The sequence below is a fragment of the Tetranychus urticae genome, chromosome 3, assembly GCF_039701765.1.
Source record: "Tetranychus urticae isolate SD_2017Ah chromosome 3, NJAU_TeUrti_SD_1.0, whole genome shotgun sequence".
Classification (NCBI taxonomy): Eukaryota; Metazoa; Arthropoda; class Arachnida; order Trombidiformes; family Tetranychidae; genus Tetranychus; species Tetranychus urticae.
Window position 1 is genome coordinate 15720397 of NC_142960.1, and position 25532 is coordinate 15745928.

At 32.1% G+C, this 25532-nt stretch overlaps 6 protein-coding genes across 18 annotated transcripts; 2 read left to right on the forward strand and 4 right to left on the reverse strand.

Moving 5' to 3' along the window:
- Positions 1 to 3376: 3376 nt before the first annotated feature.
- On the reverse strand, positions 3377 to 6462 carry LOC107364292 (uncharacterized). The gene is made up of 8 exons (XM_015931629.3): positions 6303 to 6462; positions 6172 to 6236; positions 6004 to 6109; positions 5652 to 5939; positions 5440 to 5587; positions 4743 to 5329; positions 4546 to 4651; positions 3377 to 4486 (listed from the first exon to the last, which is right to left on the reverse strand). The coding sequence occupies exons 1-8, from the start codon at positions 6402 to 6404 to the stop codon at positions 3531 to 3533; spliced, it is 2358 nt and encodes a 785-aa protein (XP_015787115.2). The 5' UTR covers positions 6405 to 6462; the 3' UTR covers positions 3377 to 3530.
- A 1511-nt stretch (positions 6463 to 7973) lies between these two features.
- Positions 7974 to 14506, forward strand: LOC107364200 (fanconi-associated nuclease 1). 13 transcript variants are annotated; one of them, XM_089269564.1, is made up of 11 exons: positions 7974 to 8134; positions 8263 to 8356; positions 8556 to 8721; positions 8813 to 9131; positions 10247 to 10477; positions 11026 to 11920; positions 11991 to 12128; positions 12194 to 12422; positions 12487 to 12621; positions 12701 to 13754; positions 13824 to 14506. In XM_089269564.1, the coding sequence occupies exons 6-11, from the start codon at positions 11062 to 11064 to the stop codon at positions 14079 to 14081; spliced, it is 2673 nt and encodes an 890-aa protein (XP_089125690.1). In that variant the 5' UTR covers positions 7974 to 8134; positions 8263 to 8356; positions 8556 to 8721; positions 8813 to 9131; positions 10247 to 10477; positions 11026 to 11061; the 3' UTR covers positions 14082 to 14506. The 13 variants fall into 13 exon arrangements, with proteins under 13 accessions (XP_089125690.1, XP_089125691.1, XP_015787012.2 ...); XM_089269565.1 differs by having other exon boundaries at positions 7974 to 8108; XM_015931526.3 differs by having other exon boundaries at positions 10247 to 11920.
- On the reverse strand, positions 14503 to 16400 carry Nubpl (NUBP iron-sulfur cluster assembly factor, mitochondrial). Its single transcript, XM_015931127.3, has 2 exons — positions 15903 to 16400; positions 14503 to 15752 (listed from the first exon to the last, which is right to left on the reverse strand). Exon 2 carries the CDS (start codon positions 15720 to 15722, stop codon positions 14907 to 14909), a length of 816 nt encoding a protein of 271 aa, XP_015786613.3. The 5' UTR covers positions 15723 to 15752; positions 15903 to 16400; the 3' UTR covers positions 14503 to 14906.
- A 935-nt stretch (positions 16401 to 17335) lies between these two features.
- Positions 17336 to 19685, reverse strand: LOC107364300 (uncharacterized). Its single transcript, XM_015931637.3, has 5 exons — positions 19575 to 19685; positions 18895 to 19489; positions 18701 to 18823; positions 18488 to 18642; positions 17336 to 18418 (listed from the first exon to the last, which is right to left on the reverse strand). Exons 2-5 carry the CDS (start codon positions 19077 to 19079, stop codon positions 17700 to 17702), a joined length of 1182 nt encoding a protein of 393 aa, XP_015787123.2. The 5' UTR covers positions 19080 to 19489; positions 19575 to 19685; the 3' UTR covers positions 17336 to 17699.
- Positions 19686 to 20332: 647 nt separating this feature from the next.
- Positions 20333 to 22216, forward strand: LOC107363947 (putative peptidoglycan muropeptide transporter SLC46). The gene is made up of 3 exons (XM_015931229.3): positions 20333 to 20836; positions 20927 to 21079; positions 21162 to 22216. The coding sequence occupies exons 1-3, from the start codon at positions 20425 to 20427 to the stop codon at positions 22115 to 22117; spliced, it is 1521 nt and encodes a 506-aa protein (XP_015786715.2). The 5' UTR covers positions 20333 to 20424; the 3' UTR covers positions 22118 to 22216.
- Positions 22217 to 22922: 706 nt separating this feature from the next.
- Positions 22923 to 24214, reverse strand: LOC107363966 (uncharacterized). Its single transcript, XM_015931241.3, has 8 exons — positions 24093 to 24214; positions 23953 to 24027; positions 23803 to 23880; positions 23663 to 23728; positions 23522 to 23599; positions 23363 to 23440; positions 23223 to 23291; positions 22923 to 23157 (listed from the first exon to the last, which is right to left on the reverse strand). Exons 1-8 carry the CDS (start codon positions 24157 to 24159, stop codon positions 23015 to 23017), a joined length of 654 nt encoding a protein of 217 aa, XP_015786727.2. The 5' UTR covers positions 24160 to 24214; the 3' UTR covers positions 22923 to 23014.
- Between the last annotated feature and the right edge of the window lie 1318 nt (positions 24215 to 25532).

Consider the following 25532-nt stretch of genomic DNA (forward strand, 5'->3'; position numbering starts at 1 on the left):
AGCATAATATTTACCACCTTTTTGGAGTTCGTTTCGCACACACTAACAGTTCAATCGATCCAAACAGCCTCAATTATGAGGCAGTTGAAAGAGAAGCTGGTGAAAATGTATTTACAATTTTGCGTTACAAAGAAACTGTAATTGAAAACAGCGAATGGCCTTATCAAACCAATTGCCGCCATTATCAGAAAGAAAACATATTTATTCAGTGTTTACGCGAAAAAATATCACGTTCATATCCAGGAATAGTTCAGTTTGATGATGTTATTCAAGTTGGTCAATTTCCAAGCAATTATAAGTTTGAAGACTTGCAATCTCGTGCTAATGAAACGCTTTCACAGATACGCATTGAATGTGCAGAACTAGTTAAACAGCTTCAATGCATTGAGAAAACTTATAAAACTCAAGGTAGATCATCACGAGAGAAGGGTTCAGGAATCGGTTTGATCTGTTTGGACAATCAAGTCGATTTCAATATCATTCACAAAACGTATCCTAAGTCAACATTCACTGAGCTTTTGATATACATTAGCAGTATTCTTGGGATTTGGTTTGGAATCTCGATTTACGGTAAACTGATGGATGGTTTTGTTTTTCCAGCTATTTCAACTCAAATGTCGGAATCAATCACCTCGAAAGTAGGACCAAGCGTTGATACATCAACTATGACTGAAGAACAATAAATTTGGAATATGAGTTGGAAAAACTATTGTTGATCTGGGAACTGATGTTGAACTAACTCAATTTACAACATTGTAACTCGCATCTCGACTAAATCGTGAAGCCCTTCAATTTTCAATCCTCTAATTAGTCAAGTTGATCTGTAAATTAAGCTCTGTGATCTTATAATCAACCATATGCACCTAAACAAACGATTGTTGTATTTTGTACTTATTAGACTTTCTACTGAGGGATAACCCAACTTGTTTGGCTTTTACCAATAGACACGAATTTCTGTGTACATTCAAGTTTCACGAGAAATCTTGCAAACGACGTTTCTTGGTCAACTAAAAACTTAACCAATAATGAACTGCACATTGTCTTATGAAATAAAAAGTTTTGATCTTTTATTGCTTAACTTGAACCGTTAATTTTAAGAAGCTTATGAAGTTTATTGAGCTACTGTTAGGTACATTGGTAATGTTAAATGTGAAACGATCACCGTTTTAAACAATCGATAAGTTTCAAGTTTCCCGTTCGAACTGATATTTCTTACGATTAAGTTAGACGAATGAAATTTACCTTTAATCGAACAGAATTGGACAAAATAAAGTAAAATAAAAAAATTTTAATCATCAATCTGTAATTAACAAAGGGGGTAACAATAAGATATAAATAGTTAACTGTCCCAGCCAGTGGGAAGGCTAAGGGTAACATTGAAGGGTGAATTGGATGGTGGATTGAATAAGTATGGATAATAATTATTCTAGTTGAATACTGATTTAAACATGTCTATCCAAATTTATAACCAGATAATTGGATAAACCAAGAAACTGTTTTCGCTGTTTTTTTACAATTGCTAGTCGACTGTTTGATTGATGATTAACCAGGCGAATCAGGGATTTGATTACCATCCATGACCCCAACCATGGCCCCAACCGTGAACCATTTCATGGTGAGGGACATAATGGTGTTCCTTCTTGTGGCATCCATCTTTGATCACAATATTATCACCGCCTTTCTTGTTTGTGTTTAAAATCATTTGGCTGTGTTTGTCTTTAATCACAATATTGGTTCCCTTTTTGTCACCACAATCGACTGATGAAAGGATGATTGCTGAAACAATTAAGATTACGATGCACATTTTATTCATCATTTTGGTTTTGTTGGTTTTTCTTGTTGCTGGAAACAAAGTAAAAGTTAAATCCACTTGATTGGTATTGTTTGTTTGAAAGGTTTTGAACAACTGTACTTTTTGCAAGAAAATTTTTCGCTTTTATACAAATTTTGTCGTCGATTAGTTTGGATCGACTTTTGCCGGTTGTACCTTTCTTCAATCATATTGTTAAACCCTAACCAGAATTTAAGGTCACTAAATTAGGAGCATAATTAGATTAAAGGTGCTGTAGCTATCTTCATTGTAAGGAAGTGGTGAGACCTGAAATGATTGAACCCAGTTCATGTCAACCTCAGTTTCCCAATCACGTACAATTATGATTGACTAAATGTTTAACCATTAACTTCCGAAGATATAATATGAATCTCTTAATTCATACTTTGCACTGTTTTACTAATTACCATTACCTTTAAAAGATTGAACTGTTAATTGTCAATGAGCTTCAGTGTAATTGTTTCTTTCTTCACTTTCGACAGTTAATTGGCAGAAAGGATAAAATCAAGTTGACATTTCAACACTAATAATAATTACTTTCATCACCAACAGATTTTATTATTCAACTTTCATCAATCAGTGGAATAATTTCCTTGTTATTGCTATAAATGTTAATGACAATTTAGAATGTCATTTCATATACAGTACAAGAAGTAAGTATTTTTGTTTGTTTTTGCGGTTCAAAGGGTGACAATTTAAAAGGCCGATATGGTTGTAATTGAACTGCTAAATCACAATAAAATTTGACATAAAACAATGCTTTTATTGCTTTGAATTGAAGCGTACAAGCAGCGATCACATTAACAATCAATATTGATGAGGTTGATGGTTATCATTATCATTTATCCTCACCAAACAATCATTTCAATGTATTAACAGGACAACAACATTTGAAACTTTTAAATGATATTCATTGAATAATTACTATCACTGTGTATCAGTTGATCATTAATTTTTCATTGGTCGATTAATATACACATATAATTTGAATTATTGGCCAGTCTTTGGCTGAGTTCAATGTTCGTACAATATTTTGTGTTAATCTTTCGATTTTGATTATTGTCAACTGACTTTTTGATGGAAATTTATTAATGTATTATAGTTTACAAATAATGATATACTCAGGACTAATCAAAGTAACCCAATTACCTCAAGTGCAATATCAAATTAAATTGTGTGACGATTGTTACTCTTCAACTGATATGCATATTGTCAGTACTTGTTACTTTTTCCTCAACACTCATTTCAAGATCATTCACAAAACATTATTGATTAGTCATTGAATCGCGACACGATTCAAACCAATTTTACAATTAGACAATTAACAGATTGAACTTGGTTAAAGGCCATCCTCCATTTAACATGCAGTCATTCAATAATTACAAAAGCCATTTGTTTGGCATAAAGCGAGTAAATTTTGGAAATCGTATTGTGTTGTGCTTAATTGGCTTTTAATAATTACTTTCATTACTTGCTGTTTCTCAACTTGTCTATTAAGCTAATATTAAGCTACAAATTAAATAATTAACAATTCATCATCGCAGCTATTGTCAACAAAAGCAATCTTTACTAATTATCAATTGTAAATGTTGGAGAGTTTGAATATTTTTTGAAAAAACAAATTTAAATATAATAAAACCTAAATATTTATTTATTTTTCAGCCATTATGATATCGATAATAAGTTAACAGTTGTAGCATCAGTCAGCGATAAAGTCTTTGATTATATCATCACTAATATTACCATTGGTTTCATCATTATTGGAACTGGGTTCGATTATGGTTAATGAGCGACTTGAGGATTGTGATTGTGAATCTTCTTGAATTATTTTAGGTTTCTTATTTGATGAGATATTGTCATCAATTTCAAAATCATCTCTTTTGATAGAAATATTTGGTTTTATATCAACAATTTCCAAATCATCATCTTTATCATTTTTGCTCATTTTTGAACCTTCATCACCAGATTCATCGGGATCATAAACGATACAATCATCAGTTTCTGTTGAATGGTTTTTTTCCTTTTCAGAAGAATCGTCATCAACTTCTTGGATCATGATTACATTAGGTTCTGGTTCGCTGTTTGAATTGGTAGTATAGTTAACATTTTGCTCCTTTTCATTTAAATTTTCCTTCGAATTGGAAGACTCGAGAATTTCGTTTCTATTCATGTTATCAATATTTTCGTCGATTCTGTTTACATCTGGTATAAGATTCCGTTCATTTTCGTTATCTTGAGAGTTTTCTCCAGTAGAAACTGCAGCATTATTATCAGTACTAAAGCTTGACCAGACGCCGCTAAGCAAATCTTTCTGGGTAGATTCACTTACTCTCAGGATTCTAATAGGATTGATAATTCCATTGAAAGCTCTCAAAGATTCGAAACAAAATTTCTGTATCAGACTAGATGGGTCAACATTGAGCGCATTTTGTAGCAAATTCAAGGCAATACTTAATGGAATTGTTTCATTTTCCAGAGATAACACCACAGCCAAGGAAAGCAACTCCTTACGAGTCTGAGGTTTCTCGTAAAGCATCGTTGATGATAATGAGGATCGATACAAGGCAAGAATTTCTTCAGCTATAAATGTTGCAAAGAAAGTGAGTTGTTCGGAGGGAAGATTGATGAAACAATTCGTCACAAATGATTTCATAGCTGAAAAAGATAAAACCAATAATTAATTAACTTGTACGGTAAAGTTGTAAGCATATTACCTTTCAAGCAATATAAATGCAGGGAGTTTAATTTTTCCTTAATGAATGGTATAGAGATGACATTATCTGCAGTCTTGGAATTTTTATCCTTCTTGACATTTCTTAGCTGCAATGAAAAAAGAGAAATTCAATTTTAGTGAAATAGTGAGATTCGTATTGATTAAAATGAATACAATGTACTAAAAAGTTTCATTTACCTCAATGCTTTTTTCACTTAATTTCATATCCATCATAGAATGCTTGAAAAGGGAAACTGCAGAATCTTTATCGATGAACATATTAGGACGATTGACTGTGAACCATTTGGTAATCACTTTGTAACAATGAATTTTCAAGTCAAATATACACATTTTAGTGAGTGAAAGTGATTGATTAGCTGCTGATGATGAAGAATCGGTATTTACTAATGCACTATCCAAAATACTAGTTATACTTTGGTAAAAGAATTTTGAGTATGGCAACAACGCTGTTTTACAGGTAGAAATACATTGTTCCAATATTTTCAGCGTGTGCAATTGAATAACTAATATGGTCAGAGAAAGACACGGGTCCATCGAGTAGAGAGGTCCCAGTTTGACCGATGAAGCTCGATAAATTATTTGGAAAATGCTTGATACAGGAATGGTTAAACCAATAGATGCAGTGTCTTGTAACATTTTGCAAATCGTATCAGACAAGGCTTTATAACTTTGTTCTAATTTCATCCTACCATCGAAACCTTCTTTTTCGTTGGTTCCCAAAAACTGTGGTAATTTTTTGTTGGTTAGTGAGAGATTTTCGAACCCTAAAGCAAAACTTAAAATTAGAATTCAGAGCAACAATGTTCATCACATAAATGAAGATACAGGAATGATTTTTTGTCCCTACTTCTTTCATTTACAAAAGATAACTTACCTACTCCCCAGGTTGCCAATTTATTCAAAATTAAATTTAAATTAACAAGGATAGCACAAAAGTGATCAAACCAACTATTTTTCGTAGTCAAATTTGATTGACCGGGTGTTGGACAATAATGGATATTGGCCAATAGTGCAACGAGGGTCTGTTTAAAGAAAAAAGAGTTTGATGAATGATATATTTAAAGTGTTATAATACCTTGTACTGACCTCATATCCATCAGAACAGTCATAAATATTTTTAACTATGAAATTGGTGATCAAATTTTTCTTAGATCCACATGATCCAGAGTATTTAGTCACACAAGTGAGAAGAAATTTGAAAACAATTGAAGGTGAGCACTTGACCAAAATTAAGTTATTCCGACAAACATATTCCACAGTAGAACTAACAACATGAAGACTGAGTTTTCGCCGAGTATTATCATCACTATGACCATTTTGTAACAACTTATCCAATACTTGTAAAGCAATATCTTTTCCTTTCCAGGTAGATCCCTAAAGATCAAGAAAAAACAGTGTAAGTATTGCGACAAAAGTCATCTAAAAGAAGAGTTCATACTTCAATATATGACACACAGAATGTAGCCCAATTTTTCAAATTATCTCCAGGTAAATCTTTCGGCATTTCCATCAGATATTCTTGGATAAGAAGAAAACCATGAACCCTAAAAAAGTATACAACAAAATATGTTAATATAAATCTGCAAAGGATTGACTGTCAACCTACCTTTTTGGTGGAATAGAGAGAAGAGAATTGATTTGAGATTGGAAAACATCATGATATTTTGCATCCTTAATAAATTAATAAAAAATGAGATTAGAAAAGAAAAATTTACAAAAGTTGGAAAATAAACTTACCTGACCATAAATTGCTTTAAAATTTCTATTTAACTGGATCAGCTGGATAGCTTTCTCAATAGGCGTAGTATGATTGAAAACTTGATTCAAAAAATCAGCCATTATATGACAAACGATTAACAAATTTGTAAAAATTTAATTAGAAGTGAGTAAATCAGAAGAAAACATGTGTTTTATTTATTTTTCAACGAGGCTTGTTACTCCAGCATGGGTTTCCATAGAAACCAGCTGTTAACCGGTTTTATATAAAAAATTGGTGTCAGTATCGCGGGCCAGCTTCAAAGATCGTAGTTACAAAACATATTAAATAATTAACTGATTTCGACGCAATTTTAAAATATCTACATTACTATCAATCTTTGAACATTCATGGTTTTGAAACAATCTTTTGATGCCTGATCTAATCAAATCAAACTAGATCTTTGTAATATTTCCTCCATTCCACTGTATTTCTAACAAATGTAAGTAATTTGTAATGTTTAGTAATGTTTACTATCATATGGAATATTTCTTTACCATCATGTTAATCAATCCAATAATTAGACAATTGGACTACAAGGCGATAACCATTCAACTTCAAGCTTTTACATTTTCACTAAAACTTGTTCCAACCAATTTATAAACTCAATCCTGTTCCTTGGTTATTTACTCGTTTCAAATCCTTATTAAGAGTACTCAAGCTTTAAGATTAGGTTCTCTGGAATTTTCGTTTCAATGATGAGCCCAGTTGTGAAATACAGATTAAAACCATGGAATTCTGATGATTCAGAGCCGGTTGGCGTTGAAGGTGTATTCGGTAAAAGTACAAGTGAGCAAAGAGTAGAGCGAAGGACTTATTACCTGAAAACTGGTAATATAATTTTATTATTCTCAGTAAAGCCTCACAAGACTGATTGTTTTGGATAATAAGTAGGGAAGATGGAGAAAGTTGCGTGTATTTATAATAACCAGTTAGGAGTGTCAAACCAGCAAGGTCAACAAGAAGAATCATGAAAACAAGAATTTTCAGATTCTCACCCATCCGTTGTTTCTCTTTCTTTCTTCCAGTTTGTTCTTAAGCTAAATCAAGAAAAAGTTCACTTTCACTGTCAAGTTTACGGCAACATTTTGTGTTCACCATTTAAACTCACATAAATACACTCACACACTTACAGAACTATCTGGTTAAACAGAATTGAAAAGGCAACTCATTCAACACTGAATCAAGGTCTTCCTCTTTTCTCTTCTTACTTGTTTGCTTCATCCTGTTAAAGGTTGTAAAATAATCGGTTTCATGATTCCGCTTTCATATTATAATTATCACTATTATCATCATGATTATTATCCATTTTGATTACTTTAATCGAAAGGCCTTCAGGAACACCTTGTATTACGGAACGAATCAGATAGTTTAAATAATCAATGAGAACAGGATTAAATTTTTTCTATTGTATTCGGATAAATATCGTTAAAACTAGCTCAGATGGATCGATTGTTGAATCATATTCATGAAACTGAACAAAATAATTTTAAAAATAAGTGAAAAGTGAAAGTTTGAAATTCGCACAAATTTGTATAGATATTGGTATCTTATATCAGTATCTGAAAAAGTGCATTATTAACCCATAATCGGATCTCGATATTGGGTCATGATATCGGTAACCTTAAGCGCCAAATTTTCTGGTTAATGTTAGTCTTGTGCATTCAACGATTCCATCTATAATTTCCAAATATTGAATTGATTTTATTCAACGATTCTTAAGTTTTTAGTGATTTTTTTAAGATTGTTCGATAAAGCCTGAAAATTCTCAAAAGTCAACGAAAAAGGTAATTCACTTTTGCTAAAGTAAAAGGTAAAGTTATAGTGAAAAAAGCTAAACCATCTCACTGTTTTTAGGAAATTTATTTATTTATAGTCGAAGTTCGATTTCATTTTGAGCATTTTTCATTAATTTCGGTTTTTATGTCTTTAATATTACAGGTGTTTGTGATTCCATGTCTTAAAAATAAATCTAAATACAATATTTCGTGGCCTGAACACCATTTTGGATATTTTGGACTGGTTTTCTTCAAAGGTTGGTTTCATTAGAATTGGTTATTTTATTACCAAGAGATTATCAGAGAATTAAACTAGATGGAGAGACAATTGATGTGATTAGGATAAGGCGAAATCAGTTGAATGTTGTTTAAGTGCATGTTTATATTTTATTTCCTTGTATTCCCTTCACTGTTAAATCTTGATGATAATACCTATTTGTATTTTTTTCTGGTCAGTGTCACTTCTAATGACAATATTTTTTCCTCATTCGAGTTTTCAATGAACTGGACTTCATGATAGATGATCCGAAGAGAACATAGTTGAGAGTTGTTTTAAAATTAATTCTTAAAGCGATTCAAGGATAAAGAATCAACTCCGTCAATTTCAACAAACCGTAAACAGGTCAGGGTTACTTATTTACATGTATTCATTTTGTTTCTTTGCTCAATTTTTTCATTAACTCTAAGTTATTCGTTACTTGATGATTTACCAGTTTGTACAGACGGCCATTTTATCAACAAAAAAAGAAAACGATTATAACCTGAACTTGAACTTCAACTGAAAACTGATTTTCTTGAAGATTAAGACGTTTAGTGAGATGACGATAAAGAAAAACCCCGGAATGCTTTTTGAGAAAATTCAACAAACATACAAATAAAGGTTCCTTCCTAGTAACGAACCAAGAAGTGAAACGATTGAATGTTGATAACCTTCAACTTCTTTTTTTAGTGAAAATTAATTTGATACCTGTGCTTTCAATCTTATGATTAATTGAATTATGATATCATTGAAGAGCTTTTAAGATAAACTAGGTAAGTCGATTCAAATTAAGTAACCAGTTTTCCCTATTAATCTTGGAAATCGCTTATTTGATCTTCTATTTATTTCGTCTTCCTGGTTGTCTTAATATTCAAAGCAAATATTCTTTATGATTAGTTTTATCATTATAATTTTATTACATGTTTTATTGATCATTTCTTGTTCTCGTTGAGGTTTACGGTCAAAAATCAAATCTTTGACTGGATTCAAAATTTATATTGTCGTTTCATCGTGACTCATTTGAAATCTTGGACTGTAAGCTGATAGGTTTGAATGGTAAGGTCAATTTGAATAATTGTTTCCAATTATTGACCCAATTAGTCAAATCACAGAATCTGTCGTTATTGACTCTTTTTTCAGGGTTCTCATCAAATTGCATCCAGAATGTTGCCACAATTTTTGATATTTTGGTAGGAAAGGAACTTTTTTAGACTGATCGAAACTGCAATAGTCGTCCGATTTAATCTATATTTTATGTTGATATCTCATCTATTAAGGTTGCTAGATTGGTTTACAGCTGATTTTAATTTTTGTGTGTCATCTTTTCAACATTGACAGATATCAATTTTACTTTTTTAACCTTCCCTTCAACAAAATTACGCAATGCGGCTCAATTTTTGCCTCATGCTTTAAATATCAAGTTATCATCTCCTTATATCTACTCTGTGTTTCAAAGTAAATAATTTGTGTTGAATTATTTATTTTTTTCTCAATATTGAAATTTAAACAATCAAAACGAATAACCTTCAAAACTAAAATTATTGATAATAAAGCCATCACCATTATCATCACTACCATTTTAAAACACGAATTGTGGTCATATGTTAAGGCAGGCTGTTAAAGCTAATAATACAATCAAGATCTATCTATATTGAAACAACTATATTATTTAGCTTTATAAAGTTTACCTTTTTGAGGTTGGTAACTTTCACTTTTTATATGATTTACCTTGAATCTTTCAAGCTAACCTTCCCGTTAGCCTAGTTAATTAGCCAGCAACAACAGTTAACCACTTAGTTTGACTCTCACCCACTTTTTTTTATCTCATTTTACCTTTCTCGACACAATAATCTTTATTCTTTTTTTTTCATTTTATGATCTTTTTCAGGAACTATTCTCACTGCTGTTCCAGTTCCGTATGTTTGTGTAACATCGATTCTGGCTCCTTCCTCATCATAGTATTCATTGTGGTATTCCGATCTCTTCTCAAAATACAGTTTTGTTGTTTTACTTTAACCTGAATTTTTCTGGATAGTCTTTGCTGAAAATCTTCTTGTTCAGTGTTTTCTGTGGCCAGCCTGGGGAAGAAACCTTGAAAGTCAAAGAAGACTGAAAAAAAGTGAGAAAGAGAGTCAGACAGAGACAGTGTACTTTTAAAAGAGAAAGGGAAAAAGTTAAACTGTTGCTAACTCGTCTACTCTGTAACACTCCCAAATAATATCTTCAACTACACTCACACACATCACAACCTCATCAACTCAACTCATCCACTCAACAACTTACCCTTACAATAAACAATCGACATTCACATACATTCATACCAACCAAAATGTTTACTAACCTCAAGGATTTTCATTATGGTTATGTGGTGCTCTCAGGTGTACAATGATATGTCAACGAGTGAAAACATTATTTTGACGGATTTTTGAATCAAAATAACCTACAACAGCCACAACATTAACAAACAACCATATACTGTTTACCTTTATTTATTTATACCAGTGAACCAGCTTAACAAGTTATACAGTATGTTTTTTTCTTTTTCTTCCTTTTACTGTTGATATAATACTTATTATTTTCATCATTTTTACCTTTTTTGTTCATATGTTATCTGTGATATACTCCTTCCATCTAAACTAAATGATGCCTAAAATGAACCTGAAACAGACATTCAACATAACAACAGCTAAAGATTTTGAAAATATGTTGAAAGATCCAACCATAATGTCTGGTTTTGGTAATGCACAACACCAGCCTAATCTTCTCTTACATTTCCAAGAACAATCGCAATTACAGCATAAAAAGAATCATCAACAACAGCAAAAACCAACTAAATATGATAGATTGAATAAAAATGGAGATGAAGGTATTGGAAAAAGAAAAACATTATTGGATTTCTTCACCAAAGGCAGCCAACAAAAGCAACTCAGAGTAGAGCCCAAGAGGAGCATAAACAATAATCACAACCAGGATTTGAAAAGCAACGGATCCAATGATTTCAATCAATTCAATGGTGATAAGATTGTACCAAGTGTAATTGACTTAAGTGAGGAAGATGAAAGTACAACTAAAGTCAACGGCTTTTTCAAAACGCCAACCTTTGCGGTTCCCAAAAATATTAGTGCCAATCATATTGTTAAGGATATCAAACAACTCAAAGTTAATTTATCCGAAGAGATAGAGATTATTGATGATGATGAACCCAGCGCAACATTTACAAAGTCAAATCGCCAAGGACATCCTTCTTTTACATTCTGTAGACCGAGTAAACCAAGGAAGGAGACTAATAAAGACGATGAAGAGGCTAAAATTGAAAAACTCAAAGAAAAAAATTTCATTAAAATAGAAGATTTTTTGCAAATTGTTATTGATACCAAAGGAGATTCATCAACAACTTGCTCTGAGACTAAAGAAAATGACCCGCCTCAAGTTGAATGGCACAAAGATTATAAATTAAAACATTTTCGTGATATGATTGATTCAGTTCTCAAAGATGATCATTATTCGCATCTTTTTGATGACCATGACTGGGAGATTTTGTATAAGTTTACTAATCTTAGCTGTAAGTTCTTATTCACTCCAACCATCACTTTACTTGCCGTGACTGACCACTTTTTTTTTGAAATTTTCAGATGCTGCTCAAGCCCTTTACCTAAGACTTCTTGTCCGAAAACCAAATTGGATTCGACTTCAAACTATGAGATATCCAGATATTGAAAATATTAAATCAAAATTAACTGAGCTAGTTCGATCCAAATTGCTCCTTACAAGTAATTAGCAACTTGAAAAACAATAATTTTCAGTCCTTAATTAAATTTATTTTCTTTTTTTTCAGCTGAATATCTCAATAATCTCACAGATGCTCTCAATTGTTTGGATTCTAGTGAAATTAAGGTTTTTTCAAAGCAACTAAAAGGAATAACTCTCAAAGCTAATTCTTCTAAGGCAGCTCTGGTTGACGCGATCAAAAAACATGTCCGATCCAGTAAATCGATCACATCTCATTTCATAGGACCTAGTGGATCCAACAGTAGCATAAACATTGATGGTCCTGTTTTAAATCAGTAAGTTATTTATCTTAATTCATGGTAACAATTATTTTCATTAATTTATTTCATTCAATATCAGAGTAAGACAAATACTTGGGAATACCTGTTTCCGAGTTGATCGACAATCAGCCCGAGTTTTTCTTCGCATAGCTCTCATTCGTTTCCCGCCAACAATTAGTGATGATGACGACGGAGTTATGCTCAGCAATGAATTGTGAGTAATTTGGTCAGGCCGCAATATATCTTTATCCTTTCAACTTATTACCATAATTTAACCTCTTATTATTTTTTAGATTTAATTTATGGAAGGTGGATCAAGGCGAATTAAAATACGTGCCTTACCAAATTAACAAGCAAACCAAAGTTTTCCCTCGGCGAAATAATTTAATCCTTTTTGAAGAAGCTTGCAATTTGGAAAGTGATTTGATGCAAGCAATAGAATCACGCAATCATCAAATGGCTATCGAACATATTTTGCCTAGAATCCAAGCTGCTTTTGATGGTCTCATAGCTACTGATATTATTTATTCTGACAGTAAATTTCCAGCCTATCTTCGTCGTTTTACCTCTGGTCATGTGTTAACTCGAGCTCTTACTACCTGTGTTACTGTCCTAGAACAAAGACGCTGTTATAATGAAGCTGTTATTTTATTGGAGAAACTTCTAGCTCAACGACTATATTGTCTCGATTATAGAGGTAAATGGTTTGAAAGGTTAACCCTCAACTACGATAAACATCTAAAACGAACCGCTGAAGCCATAGAGGTGATTCGAGTCGCTCTTTCAGACACCTATGTTCGAGGAGGTCACCGATATTCATTATATTTGCGAGCCAAAAAGTTAGGACTAGTAGCCAATGGTAAAGTCAATCCTCTCGAAGAATTTCAATTTAAATTGAAACAAACAACAATTAAAGCTCCTGCGTTGCAAAAGTGTATTGATGGGAGGAAAAATGTTTTCATATCTTCTAAAGATAATGGAGAGGTTAACATAATCCCGGTTGAACAAGTCGTCATTGAATATTATCATAAACAAGGTTATACCCGGGGTATTCACTGTGAAGGAGTTGTCTACAATTCCCTTTTTTGTTTACTTTTCTGGAAAATCATCTACAATGATGATCAAGTATCAAGTGATGCTTTTCATTCACCTTATCAGAGAGTTCCTTTGGACCTTAATTTCAATGATTTTGGCTTTCGTCGGCAAAAATTGATTGAAGAAAAATTACAAAAAATCAAGCGTTCATCAAAAGAAGAATTGGTTGAAGAAATATCGACAACATGGGAAATGTACAAAGACTCTGCATCCCTAGTTAATTGGGAAAAATGTACATTAAACCTGTTGAAGGTTGGTAACTCTTTTGCTTCATTTATTTGTTTTGAATTGAATTAACATTAACTTGTCTTTTCAATTTAGGAGATCGTTTCATGTATGAAAGTAGATACATTGGCTGCTATATGTGAAAGATTGGTTAATGACTATCGTAGCCATCGTAGTGGCTTTCCTGATGTACTTCTATGGAATCCAAATACCAAGATAATTAAAGCCGTTGAAGTCAAAGGACCTGGTGATCAGGTTTCTCCAAAGCAAGCTTTATGGATTAACTATCTTGAAACGAATGGCCTTGAGGCCGAAATTGTTTTCGTTAAAGTTGGCCGAAACGAGGCTGATTAAATATCCTTCAACCTTTTCTTTTTCATCAATTTTTCAAATCTCATTTACATTGCAAAAATATTTATTAGTCTTTAAGTCAACCATCAAAATTTAATTTAATGGGTTGATAAACATATTTTTGCATCTGAATCATTTTTTTGTTATCCTTTTTCTCTTCAACTTTATCCTATTCATACCAATCTTTATAAAAAAATTTCTTCATTCAAGTTCAAATGAAACGTTGCAAAATTTGTTAAAAGTGGGTAAAGTTTAATTCATTATCACCAAATGTACAACCATGATCTTCCACCTTTTTTTGTTCTATCTTTCTTCGTATTTTTTGTCAACTTTAATCATTTTATAAAAAAGCTCCTCTAACAAAATTGTATAAACAGTCAATTCGCATTTTTCAAATTCATTTATCAAATAAAAGTCATTATGATTTACTTTTGAACTACTTATACAACTTTATTATTATTAATTATCTCCATTATGAAAATTCAATGTACATATTATTGATGCACTCAATAAATGCAATTAACAAACGTAAAGAGCAGTTGTTGCCACCACAGTTTAGGGTGAATGATTGTTTATCAAGTTTAACCACCTTTACGCTACAGATTACTAATCAAATGGCCATATTTAATATTTGTACATCATGATGGGTACATGATGGCTTTTCACACAACTAGATTCGTAATTGAATGAACCTATCTTCAAGATTATCACAGGTTTATTTTGGAACAAAAATAAAAGCACAACTTTTTAATAATTTATTCTCGAAAGCGATGAACTTTGTTAGTGAAATCAGTGGTTTGTGGTTGTGTTTGTTTTTATTCTCGGACATTAACAATTTAAATGAGGGGGTAAACGCTTTATCAGGTTTGTAGCAATTTCTATGAATGACTGACTTGATTTAGATTCTGGCTCGGTTATCAAAATTGGTTTACCAGAATCACAGCTTTCGCGCAGTGAACGATCTAAAGCAACTGAACCCAACAATGGTACATTAGTTTCTAAAGAAAGTGATTCAGCTCCTGAATCACCAAAGATATGAGTGCCATGGCCACATTTTTCACAGACAAAAATAGACATATTTTGAATAATACCAAGAATTGGGACTCCAACTTGGTTAAACATTGTTATACCACGACGGGCGTCTAAAAGGGCGATTTCCTGAGGAGTCGTTACAACAACTGAGCCCGAGACTGGAATATTCTGCGTGATAGATAATTGAGTGTCTCCTGTTCCTGGAGGCATGTCTATAATTAGATAATCTAGAGGACCCCAAGCAACACCACGGAGTAATTTCTGTATAGCCGACATAACCATGAGGCCTCTCCAAACAATTGCCTTCTTTTCTTCAACTAAAAATCCCATAGACATGACATGCAGACCATAATTAACTAATGGTATCATTAATCCTTGTTTATTTAATTCAGGATTTGCTGAAAGATTCATTAGTTTAGGAATCGATGGACCAAAAACATCAGCATCTAGTAAACCAATTTTACTTGATCTTTGAATATGTTTAAGAGCTAAAGCCAGGTTAACAGACGCGGTTGATTTACCAACACCTCCTTTGGCCGATGAAACGAGAATCACCTGATTGACTCCTGGTATTGGTATTTTTTTGGGTAATTTACCCATCACTTTAGCCATGATGAAATAGGATGAAACGAGCAAGAAAGTCTATAAATTAAAAGAAAACCAAGAATAAGTCAAGTTGTTTAAAAAAATGATCAGCTGTTTTGAAAACAGTAGATTGATTGAGAATGTATGAAACTGTTTTGATCATTTTTCAATGCTATTGCATGGAAATCTAAGAACAGTAAAACTTACTTTATAATCCGATTCAAGTTTAATTTGATCTTATTATGGATTCGTCCACCAACATATCAACATAGGTAATTTGAGTAACTTGGAAACAATGAAAGAGCATCTCTAGAGTTGTAAGATATTCAGGGAACCGTTATTTATTTTGTTATGTACTATTCACATGTATTGTAGTCTTGATAATTTTTTTGTGAAAAATCAAAATGAATAATGCATATTCATAACGACAAACAGCAAAACATTATCGCTCGTATTGTTTACATTGTTGTACATGTTATCTAGGGTTTAGGCGAGGCCATCAGCTGAACGTACTATTCAGACTCATTCAATATGAAAAGTCTCTTTCATTTAATCGTTTAACTAATTAATAATCGCATCGAACCATTTTGAATCCATCAAAAAGTTGACAGGCTTTATCGAAAAAAAATTATCCAAGAAAGCTCAAGATCATTTTCTTGAAAACGCACATTTACACGCAGTCGTATAGATAAGTTGTATTAATCTAACATCTAACAAGATAAAATTCTAAAACAAGATAAAACTATTTAGACCATTTATACTTATTCAGCTATTACAGCCTGTGAGACATTGTTGACATTTAACCATCTAGACTTGAAAGTAATAGAACGGCAACTTTATCGTTGATAAATTGTGCAAAAATAAACAGAATACATATTCATTAAATATTGACATAAAACGTGAAAAATCCAATATTCTGTTAATTTTTACTAAATTTTCTCAATTTGTGATAAAATGTCAATTTATTATAACTCATCAACTAAATCATCAATTCACTTTATCCTGTGTTTACTCATATTGATCACAACTTCTATCATCAGTATAACAATAGCGAATCCAAATTCCCAATTTTTTCTCAATGGTCGCTACGGATGATCATCTTTTCAAATCAAAGCGTGATTGTACAATTGTAACAAAATATCATTTGAATCGATTTCTTAAAACCATTGAAAGAACTGTTTTCGCCAAAGGATGTGCATAGTAAAATTGGTTTATCGTTGACAATGTTGAACCAGCTTTCATTGGTGTGCTTTACAATGCGTTACAACTAAAATTTAGTTAACATGACAATTAATCAATTAAATCTAAACTTGTTAATCTAAATTACGACTTCAAAACATGATTCACATATTAAATTGTGAAGTTGCATGTAATTAAAAATAGCCTTGTGTTTTAAAAAAATATTTTAATAAATTAATTCAGCCAAAACAATGAAAATAAATTTGACTAGAAAATTCGTTGAAAACGAAATTGTTTTGTTTATTTAATTTCTCATCAATTTCATCAATCAGAGGATTCACATTAGAGTTACACAGATACTTAATTATACAAGAAGTTAAGATTGTTGTTAAAATACCAACAATTTTACTTGGTGAAAAAGCCTCTGAATATCTAAATTGCCAATTTTTCAATTTAGGAACTGAAATGCCAACAAATTTTTATTTTAAATGTCTATAGTTATGTTCATGAGATGCACAAAAATGTTAACTGAGATTTCACATATTGACAGTTACGTTGTAGGTTAAATAAAGTTACAAATATTGATTGTTAATTCTGGCTATCATCAAATTACAATGATAAATAGAAAATGAAACTCAAGTATAACCTGATGATATAAACTTAATCGTTAACAATATTGTCCGTGTAAATGTGAATTGAGATCAAGTTTTGAAAAATAAATATTCACTTGAGTTTGAAAACCTAATCTAAATACCTTCAACAATTGTTGATGTATTGTCTAATGAGGTTGTAAGTTACAAAAAATTGAATAAAAAAGAAGTTAAATTATCCCCAATCATCTTCATGATACTGGTTGGCCTTTTGGTCGTCATCTTTTTTGCCTCCTAATCCCCAAACACGAATGAAGCGTCTGCTACCAGAGATCAATACAGGATAATCTCGATGAAATCCAGTGACACAATGAACATTCATACAGTTATCTGGATTCCATGTTGTCGGACTTAATGTCCTCAATCTTTCTCCATTCTTAAGATCATAACAGCACAATTCACCACCGAACGTTCCATCACAGATTGGCTTAAAAAGTAATGACTCGGTAACGTATAATTGACATTTCAGAAAAGCAGATGAAATGGCAGCTGCAGCCGATTTCTTTTTGTTCACTCGACAGTGAGGAAATGGATAATTTATATTTGAGTTCACTAATGTTCGATTCTTAAATGTCCATTGATTTAGATGACTTTGGATCCCGTGGGCTGTGATAAGATTCATGTTATCACATGTAAACGATAGATTGACAACTGGTTCACATGTTGTATTGTCGCTTCCGATAGATTGAAGACTTTTCCGAGGCTTACGAATGTCAAAAATGTGAATGAACCCTGAGGAATCTCCGGCAAATAAACATTCATCATCCACTGGTGACCAACAAACACGTGAAACGTTGTGACTACTGGCTCCTAAAAGAGATTCAACGGTGATTTGTTGCAGACAGCATCCACTTCTAATGTCAATAAAACGAATGGATGATCCAGAGGTCCCAACTGTTAAAAGATTAGTCAATGGGAAAATGATTAGTCAAAGCACAGTACTTTTTCACTTTAGATTCTCACCTGCAATCAAGTTTGGATTTAACTTATTCCAATCACTGTTGTAAACTTTTTTCAATCCAAAATCGTAAGCATCGAGTAATTTTAAAGTATTTGTATCAACCACGACAACTTTATTAGGGTAAGTTGCCTGTAACAAGCCATTGTCAGCTGGAAACCTGAAATGACAGTAAATTTTAAGAATTCAGCTAGATTCAGGTTATTAAATTTTCATACCATTGACTTTTGTTTAAAGTGAGTGGGACGAATTGTCTCTTTTCAATCAATCTCAATCTACCGCAAGATTCTTCTTCGATTTCATAGATTGATATGTTTCCATCGCAGTCACTGACTAAGGAGCTATAAAGAGACAGGAACAAAAGTTGATTAAAGAATATCAATCAATGTAATAAATATTTTATCAAACTTACAACTTGACACTAGGATCGACATCGATATAGTTAACAGTGGCAGAGACATTAACCTCAAAGATAGGCTCATATTCAAGTCTAGAGTATGCACCTCTTATAAACTGTTCTTTGAACGTTCGTTTATCAATTGCACCAATTTGACTCTTGGCTAGCAAAGATGGATGCGAAAACAATTCTTGTTCCATGTTAATAAAAGTGGGAATGGAAAAAAAGACAACTGCGTTGAGAGTGACCAATTCCAAAGAATACTTGAATAGATAAGACAATCAAAGAGTCTATAGGCGGTGTAACACAGCAATAAAAAAGTGAACAGCACAAAATATGTTAATATGGTCCCAAAAGCGCTTTGATTTCAACTTTCCAAGTTTGTTTTCAAGATTGAGTAATCCATCACAAAAGTTATTAAATTACATTGTACCGAACATATGACACTGACAGTAGACGGGAATCACTAAATATGTTAGTATTCACATGTACACACAAAAGCTGAGAGTATTTATTGCAGTTTAACTTGACAGTTTAGTTGTAATGTTATCCGCGAATAGGTCAGAATTGTACTGCTGTGATTTTTTCAACAATATGAATGTAATTGGACCTAAGTGAAGAAAAAAAAGGAAAGCAAAATTAACATTGACTTTTAACAGTAGAATGGCAAATGAATGAAAACAAAATAAACGTACCTGAATATGGCTTGCTAAACATCTTCTCGATAAAAACATAATTACAAAAATAAAATTATGCTACAAACAAAAGTCTTCAATTTAAATACTCGATTACATTGCATCAACATAGAAAAACGGATTAATTGTCAACAATTAATGCAAGCATCTGCGTTGTTTTGTTGTGAAAGGAAGCGCCTGGTGGACTAGCTTGTGACTTTTACTGGCGCCAGATTAAAATTTCAACAGTTAAAGTCAGTAAAAGCCATACTTTTACTCACATTTATTGAATGCTGTTCCTAAATAATTCAGGTGGAACTGGTGATCGAAACAGAATAAAGATTTCCTCTCTTTGGTGTAATTTTTTGATATTGTTGTACTATGATATAAATCTCCAATCTGATTATATCCAAGATTTTTTACTCAATTTCAGTTTAAATTATTACATGTAATTACTTGCATATTTAATTTGTGGCTCTTCCTATTTCCTAATTTTAATCTGTGGAAACGCGAACGATTATAAGAGTACAGAATATTCATACCGTAAGCTGTAGATATTTTAATCGTTGTAGGAGTGTGTAAGGATTAACGAGGGCGTCTTTGAGTACAATTGTGCTTGATGAGATTATTTTGGATTTGATGAATACCGAGAAACTTATCTAGTAATCTGGAGATTGATTTGATCGTTAACAGTATGATATTGCATTTACGGAATTAATATCTGTCATTATTATTTAAAACATATAAATAGTGAAGTCTATCCAATGCAAATTTCAATTTAAGTCAGTTCATTTTTTCGCAACAGACAAGTTACACCATATTCAAATATTGTGTTTGGAGCGAATAACTTTTTCAAAGTAAAGTGATCGAAATGGCCAAAATTACTTCCAAAGAGGTTTGGGAAATTGTTAAACTTTTGAGAATCGACGTTTTTTATTTTTTGACAACTTTAAGTACTTCATTGCCTACAATTGCATTCAACCAACTGATCCAGGATAAATATTGTATCAACAAATATTCACTCAATGAAAGTGTCTGTTTAAATTTGGAAAATGCTGGATCTGAATATGATAGCGTCAGGAATGATGTCTTGAAAGATAGTACAACACTTAAAATGCATGTTACTCTAATGACAACAATACCAGCGATCATTTTGTCCCTCATTTTGGGTTATTGGATGGACAAATATCCTGGTCATCTCCGGTGTCTTGCTGGTGTAGCATCATTAGCAATCGTCTGTCAACATATCATGATTATACATCAATGTTTACAATTTGAAATGGGTAAGTAATAGTCTATTACTATTAATAATAGATATTCGTGATTGATTATAAAGCTATAGTGTTGATATCTTTTATGTGTGTACTTTTTAGACGCTGAGTTATTATTGTGGACAAATTTGGTTCCAGTTTTAACTGGAAGCGGAATTATTATCCTAACAGGAACCTTTACCTATGCAACAAAAAAGACACCAGCCAAATATCGAGCGGTTAGGTTTACAATACTCGAAATTGCCTTCTTTTCTTGTAAGTTACATCTTTTAAATCAAAATCAAATTTTAATTATAGTTAGATTATAATAGATATAGATTTTAATTTTGAATGACAGGTATGCCCATTTCAAACCTTTTGGGAGGAGGTCTAATTTCGTCTAAACCATGGTTTCCAAACCAGCTTCGTAACTATATTGCAGTTTATACTATTTCAGCTGCATTGGCGTTTATTGCCGCTATTTGGATCATGGTGTTGCTATATGACGCTGGCGACGAAGAGGTTAAAACAGATGAACCTCAAATAATAAATAATGATCCTACAAGTCCTGAAAACAAGAAGAAAACAGTGAAACAAATAATTTATGATATAATCAAACCAGATAATATTCTGCATGCAAGTCGCACAGTTTTCAAAAAAAGACCAAATAATGCTCATTGGTATTTAATTTCAACACTTTTTACTGGATTTATAGCAAACACTTGTTATAATGGTGACCAATACATAGGATACCAGTTCATCCAAAAAGTTTATCATTGGAATGCCGAACAAATTGGATTTTACAATTCCATTGTCATTATTTTCCCTGCTTTGGGCGCCCTTATTGGTCCTCCACTATTCATTCATAAACTGAACATGCATGATACTTCATTGGCCATAATTGGTTTATTCTCAATGATGGTAGCTTTCCTCGTCAAAGGTATTATCCTTAATCCATTAGCCAACCTTGTCGCCATAGTTTGCTGTTTCGCTGGTGTCATATTTGTTACCGATCGATCAATCGTTTCACGTATGATTCATAAAGAAGAGATCGGACAAATTTACGCATTTTCATCAGCAATCGCTGGATTCGCTCCAACAATTACATCGCTATTCTACACCACAGTATTTACAGCAACATTGGACTACAATCCTGGTCTTGTGTACATAATTGCTGGTTTATTATTCGCCTTTCCCTTAGCTAACGCTATTTTGCTCAACATAAAAAAGCAGAAATGGGATCTAGTTTTGATTGCTGCAAAGGAAAAGGAAACTCAAGAAAAAACGAAACATCAGACTAATGTGTCAACATAATATAATGTATAAGTAATTAGGAGTTTAAAAGTAGTGATAATATTACAATAAAATCTCATTTTGTTCATATACAAAACCAATGAATGATTTTTAACATGATCTCTAATTGCATTCATTTGCCTCATTTATCGATGAATAGAAATGCATGAGACTTAAAATGATTGAATATCGCTTCAATGCAAAGTCTATTGGCCAAAATCTTTACAATTGGCACAATAGGGTCGTTCTTGATAATGTCTGTTATGTTTAAAGTGATTCTTTTGTGTCGGACAATCTTCTGTTTCGTGTTGACCAAGCATATTAAAAATATTTCTTTAACTCAACCCCTGCCCTTAATGAAGTCCTTTTGAAATCACCGATTTCATTAACATTCTCTTCGATGAATAAAGTACGCTTGTGGTTATCCTCTTTCATATTTTTGCGATCCATTTCCATACACTCCATTTAAGCTCGTCTCTTTTAATATACTTTTATACTCGATTCGTTAATTATTTCACCATTTTCTTCTTTCTGCCTACAATCGTTGACTTTTGGCTTATTAATATAGCTCTCAGGCCAAACTATGATAGTTATCGATCATCGTTTTATTATCATAAATGTATTATTCATAACACTGTTTCAGCTTATTGTCGCATATTTCGGGTCGATTCCGTACTTAGTTTTAAAAATTCTTTTTCTTGCCATTTTATTCTTTTTATCTGATCAATTTTCATAATTCATTTCCTAGGTTGCATATTTTTTGAACTCAAGATTTGAGTGAGATAAAACGCGTTTCATTCGTTAAATCTGCATATCAATTAAGTAGTTTCGTAGAGAAATTAGTTTAATTTATTGCATGCTAAATTATATAATATTTATTGAATCATTATTTTTAATATTTCATGTGGACATGAAAATTCAAATGTCAATTTTTTCCAAAATAAATTCGGTCAATGCAACAAAATTATCCTCCAAAGTTTTGTCAGCATTGAAGCCAGGAAAAGGAATTGCGGCATAAAGTTGCTCTAAATTGCTTTTGATGAAGTCTTTAGGATCCGAAACTGGTATTGATCATGAAAAGGTTCAATTAATTAGTCAAATTAATACAATATAATTTAATACTTACTTTTAATATCAGCAAGACTGTTGAGCCAAGCATTAACAGCTTGATCAAAAGTCTCTTTGTTGTAGTCGACTATTGGAAACAGAGCAATTATTATATTAGTAAAAAAATTATGATAAATTTTCTTAAAACAATTCACTTACATCCAAAATGCTGTTCTGTGACAAATTTCATCACTTGATCGACGATCTTTTCTTCGAGTTCATTTTTTGGGAAAAACACTGATCATTTGTAGATGAATAATGAAAAATAAAAATATTAACAAGATTAAACTGAAGTTATATCCAATTATCAATACTTACTTGGAATTGGCAGTTTATCGAAATACTTTTGAACAATCAGCGCCATATTATCAACAACAGACTTATTTCTAGCTAAACCTAAAAATGTAATTAAACAATATTGTTCTAATCAAATAAACCATATTAAATGAAAATATTTACCTTCGACATCAAGAAGAACAATGTACCTTTCGAAGTTTTCCTTGGCACTGACATCAGGATTCCATGCTGATATATGATAATAATTTAAACATAAAAGTAAGCATTCGTGATTGAACAAATCAAGTCAATAATAAACTCACCAGGAACCAGTTTGTTGTCAAAAGGTTTTGAGAGAAGAGCCAAAAGATTTGATCGAAGTGAAGCTTTTGAATCCCAACCTGAGAATGATCAATAAATTGACAATTTAAAGTTTTAAATATTATTAAGAAAAAATTTAATTATTAACTAACCAGGAACCGTTTTTTCCCATTCATTAACGAATCTCCGATTAAATTCGACAGCGGCTTTAGCAAGTGGAGTTGGTTCTGTAAAAACAGTAGGACGAGACATTGACAAAACTGGGTTAAGATTAGGTTAGGAAAAGCCTTACCTTCGGTTGGAGCAGCTCTGATGGCTGAGAGACAAAAGATGGCACTTAAAACGATCAAGAACTTCATTTTACTTTTATTTTAGTTGGATTATTGGAATCACACAATTTTTAATGAACATACAAAACTGAATAAAAACTATTCGAGTTTTACACGCTTTTATATTATTCGATAAAGATTAAATTAACAGATTCATCACAACAAAATTAACAATCAATATCACAATACGTAATAGAAACAATGAAACCTCTTATCTGATTTCATGAAAAAAAACCTTGTTTTCTAGGTACTTTTGCTACAGGCAATTCCAAGGAATCGATGAGTGCTTACTGAACTTAATTAGATGAAATCAGATAAGTCAGATGATTGAGTCAAAACAATTGGAGTTTATTTTGGAGATAAGATTGATAATGAGGCAAAATTTTGAAAAGAAAATACAGGACGAGATTACAGGTTCTGCAATTATCTTCACAAGAAACTGGTGCGATCATGGCTGATCGCAAGTTTTTTTTAACCGCGTATGCTTAATTCAAGCCACATGTAAAATTCACAAATGCTTAATGAAGAAAACTATCGTCAATGGAAAACTAAAACATAAAATAAAATCTGGTTATACAGCTGAATAAAATGAAATCTAATTTTGAACTTTGAAAGTGATTTCATCAAAAACCTTATATCCTTAAACCTTAAATCATCAAGAATCATAGAAATCTATGCATTGATAATTAGTTCGATGATTAATGCAAAATGGACACATCTATCAATCTTCCGTGAATTCAAACTAGAAACTAATTCTATCTATTCACATATATATGAAGGGATAAATATGGGCTGAGCGCTGAGGTATTGCTGGGAAAATGAATCCGTCTATCAATTTTCCATAGATTGAGATTCCAAACCAGATTCCAAGTATACTGCTAATGTATATGAGAAGTTCAGTGAATGTTGACTTGGGATACGTTTTGAGAATAATATTGAAATCGATTTGATTCTCCAAACAGATTAAACCGAGATCTGAACCTTTCTCTTTGTAAGTTCTACCTTGAGTTTGATAAATTTGCACAATGCATTGAAGCTGTTTAACTTGTTCCGCACATTCATTTCTTATTTTGTAAAGCGTTTCATTAACAGATAAAAAGTCTTCAAACTTGAAATCGGATGGAAATTGACCAACATGAAGAACATCTTCCAGCTGAACCATTCCTGGATATGAATTGAATATTTTATCGCGTAAACATTGGCTAAATATTTTTGATTTCTGATAGTGTCGGCAATTGGTTTGATAAGGCCATTCGCTGTTTTCAATAACTGTTTCTCTATAACGCAAACGCGTAAATACATTTTCACCCGCTTCTCTATCAACTGCCATGTAATTTATTTCATCAGGATTGATTGAACTGTTTGTGTGTGCGAGACGAACACCAAAATGATGATAAATACTA

What these genes read in the sequence shown, in the direction of transcription:
- LOC107364292 (XM_015931629.3), bottom strand. Translation starts at nt 6,404, where the DNA reads ATGGCTGATTTTTTGAATCAAGTTTTCAATCATACTACGCCTATTGAG. An exon ending in CTCTCTATTCCACCAAAAAG is followed by an intron (nt 6,110 to 6,171) that starts GTAGGTTGACAG and finishes ATACTTTTTTAG; the next exon opens with GGTTCATGGTTTTCTTCTTA. An exon ending in TCTGTGTGTCATATATTGAA is followed by an intron (nt 5,940 to 6,003) that starts GTATGAACTCTT and finishes CTTGATCTTTAG; the next exon opens with GGATCTACCTGGAAAGGAAA.
- LOC107364200 (XM_015931526.3), top strand. Translation starts at nt 10,999, where the DNA reads ATGATGCCTAAAATGAACCTGAAACAGACATTCAACATAACAACAGCT. An exon ending in GTTATGCTCAGCAATGAATT is followed by an intron (nt 12,622 to 12,700) that starts GTGAGTAATTTG and finishes ATTATTTTTTAG; the next exon opens with ATTTAATTTATGGAAGGTGG. An exon ending in GTACATTAAACCTGTTGAAG is followed by an intron (nt 13,755 to 13,823) that starts GTTGGTAACTCT and finishes TTTTCAATTTAG; the next exon opens with GAGATCGTTTCATGTATGAA.
- Nubpl (XM_015931127.3), bottom strand. Translation starts at nt 15,722, where the DNA reads ATGGCTAAAGTGATGGGTAAATTACCCAAAAAAATACCAATACCAGGA.
- LOC107364300 (XM_015931637.3), bottom strand. Translation starts at nt 19,079, where the DNA reads ATGGAACAAGAATTGTTTTCGCATCCATCTTTGCTAGCCAAGAGTCAA. An exon ending in ACTTTAAACAAAAGTCAATG is followed by an intron (nt 18,643 to 18,700) that starts GTATGAAAATTT and finishes CTGTCATTTCAG; the next exon opens with GTTTCCAGCTGACAATGGCT. An exon ending in AAATCCAAACTTGATTGCAG is followed by an intron (nt 18,419 to 18,487) that starts GTGAGAATCTAA and finishes ATCTTTTAACAG; the next exon opens with TTGGGACCTCTGGATCATCC.
- LOC107363947 (XM_015931229.3), top strand. Translation starts at nt 20,425, where the DNA reads ATGGCCAAAATTACTTCCAAAGAGGTTTGGGAAATTGTTAAACTTTTG. An exon ending in ATGTTTACAATTTGAAATGG is followed by an intron (nt 20,837 to 20,926) that starts GTAAGTAATAGT and finishes TGTACTTTTTAG; the next exon opens with ACGCTGAGTTATTATTGTGG. An exon ending in CGAAATTGCCTTCTTTTCTT is followed by an intron (nt 21,080 to 21,161) that starts GTAAGTTACATC and finishes TTTGAATGACAG; the next exon opens with GTATGCCCATTTCAAACCTT.
- LOC107363966 (XM_015931241.3), bottom strand. Translation starts at nt 24,159, where the DNA reads ATGAAGTTCTTGATCGTTTTAAGTGCCATCTTTTGTCTCTCAGCCATC. An exon ending in ATGGGAAAAAACGGTTCCTG is followed by an intron (nt 23,881 to 23,952) that starts GTTAGTTAATAA and finishes GATCATTCTCAG; the next exon opens with GTTGGGATTCAAAAGCTTCA. An exon ending in TGTTCTTCTTGATGTCGAAG is followed by an intron (nt 23,600 to 23,662) that starts GTAAATATTTTC and finishes TTACATTTTTAG; the next exon opens with GTTTAGCTAGAAATAAGTCT.